Source organism: Merops nubicus, unplaced genomic scaffold (assembly GCF_000691845.1).
Source record: "Merops nubicus isolate BGI_N331 unplaced genomic scaffold, ASM69184v1 scaffold12004, whole genome shotgun sequence".
NCBI classification, from domain to species: domain Eukaryota; kingdom Metazoa; phylum Chordata; class Aves; order Coraciiformes; family Meropidae; genus Merops; species Merops nubicus.
In genome coordinates, this window is record NW_008602297.1 from 15138 (window position 1) to 16924 (window position 1787).

Consider the following 1787-nt stretch of genomic DNA (forward strand, 5'->3'; position numbering starts at 1 on the left):
TCATAGAAAGTCCTGGCAGGCTGTATAGGATTTTAACTGCTGATGCTCTCCCCTTGTCCTACCTGGTTGTTGCCATCTGAGGCACAGAGGTGTGCTGTAAATCACAGGACCCTCACCTTCCCTGACCCCAGGTCTGGTGCATGACCTCTGCACAGCCAAAAGCACCTTGGGAATAAATCTTCCCCAAGTCTGTGCAGGTGGCTGTCCCTTAAAGGTCTGAGACAGGATTAGCAAGAGATGCTGGCAAGCAAGATTTGAGGTCCTGAGGAAATACCTGCCCAAGCTGTGTTTAATTCTGCCCGTTCTCTTTGGTGTTCTTTTCATTTTCAAGAGTTTTAAAGCTGCCTTGTCATTTCTGGGTGTGAGTGAACAGTTTTTTCTGATAATAAGGACACTTTTTTTCACAAAAACCAGCCAGGATGATCTCACTTCTCTCTGTTTCTCCCAGCGGGTGGTTGTCAGCTATTACCTTCTTCAGCACCAATGTTGCAGCTGCTGTGTTCATGCTGTTCCCTGCTGTTATGTTCACAATGTCAGCAGTCGCCATGCTCATCTGCATTTTAAGGGTAGGTGCTTTACATGTCTCTCTGACTTGGAATATCCAGGGCTGGTATCACAGTGACCTGAAGAGGTGGCTCAGCAGCCACCGTGAGGCATGGCTGCTTGCAGGGGGTTTGCAGTGTCATGGGTTGGTGCCTCTCAGAGCATCTTGAGGACAAACCCAGATAACACAAGACAGCCAGGGCTGGGTGTTGTCCCCATTTCACATGGCCCTGTGCCTTTATGTCACTCCAAACAAGCTTCACTGCTCACGGGGTGGCCACTGATGGGGAAGGGTCTTGAGATGGCCCCTGCAGCGGGGACAAGGTGGCAGGATGGGAAGTGGCCCCATCCTCTGTTCTCTTCAGAAAGGAGGATTTGGGGGTAGGACTGTCTGGAAAGCTTCAGCAGAGTGGTGGCAGAGGAGGAGGGAAGATGCTCTGCTGAGTTTCAGAGAGTTCCAGCCCCCTGCTCTGGGTTGGCTGCCTGGCTGTGGGATTCCCAACCCCAGTCCCAGGCATGTGGCTGAGACAGATTCAGGTCTGGGGTTGATGTGAATCAGTTTGCACCTCTGTTCACTCTATTATTAAATTCTTAGTGCTTTTGTTCCTGGGAAATACAGCTCTTTACAGAGAGAGAAACAAATACACAGTACAGCTCTTCTGAGCTGAGGGTACCTGCCACTGACCTTCCTCCTCTTCTCTCTTCCATCCACCAGGTACATAAAATCTACCGAGGGGCAGGTGGAAGCTTTCAGAAAGCTCAGGACGAGTGGAACAGTGGCACATGGAGGAACCCCCCAAGCAGGGAGGCCCAGTACAGCAATTTTTCTGGGAACAGCCTGCCAGAGTACCCCACAGTGCCCAACTACCCCCCGGGAAACCAATGGCCTTAAGCAGCAACTGCTGCAAACTGCCTGGATTCTCTTCTTTTTGGTCTTTTTACTGTCATCATTCAAAAAGATCATTTGCATTCCCCCTCAAGCCCCCCATCTTGGGGCCATTTTTGTTTTGTGTCTGCTGATCACTGCAGAAGGTAGATGCTCTCAGCCCTTGCCACCTCTGGAGCTCTGCTCAGCCCTATCCAGAAGATCTTTTCCTCTTTCCATTCAGTTACCAGTATTTGCCTCGTTGCAGACTGAGGAACCAACCTGTTCTCTGCCCTTGCTTGAGGGAATCCTCTTGTGAAAAAGGCTTCACTTCCCCACCACGGTGACCACCACGGCTCCTTCTCCTGCCTTCCCTGCT

The 1787-nt window shown here is 50.9% G+C and overlaps 1 protein-coding gene across 1 annotated transcript in view; it reads left to right on the forward strand.

Annotated features, from left to right (window-relative positions):
* Positions 1-1464, forward strand: part of SCAMP4 (secretory carrier membrane protein 4) — a gene marked incomplete at its 5' end in the record, with an annotated part of 8985 nt that extends 7521 nt beyond the window's left edge. Inside the window, 2 exons of the mRNA XM_008938313.1 lie at positions 449-566; positions 1259-1464. Of these exons, the coding sequence (XP_008936561.1) occupies positions 449-566; positions 1259-1435 (295 nt within the window). The remainder of the gene's footprint in view (positions 1-448; positions 567-1258) is intronic.
* Positions 1465-1787: the final 323 nt, after the last annotated feature.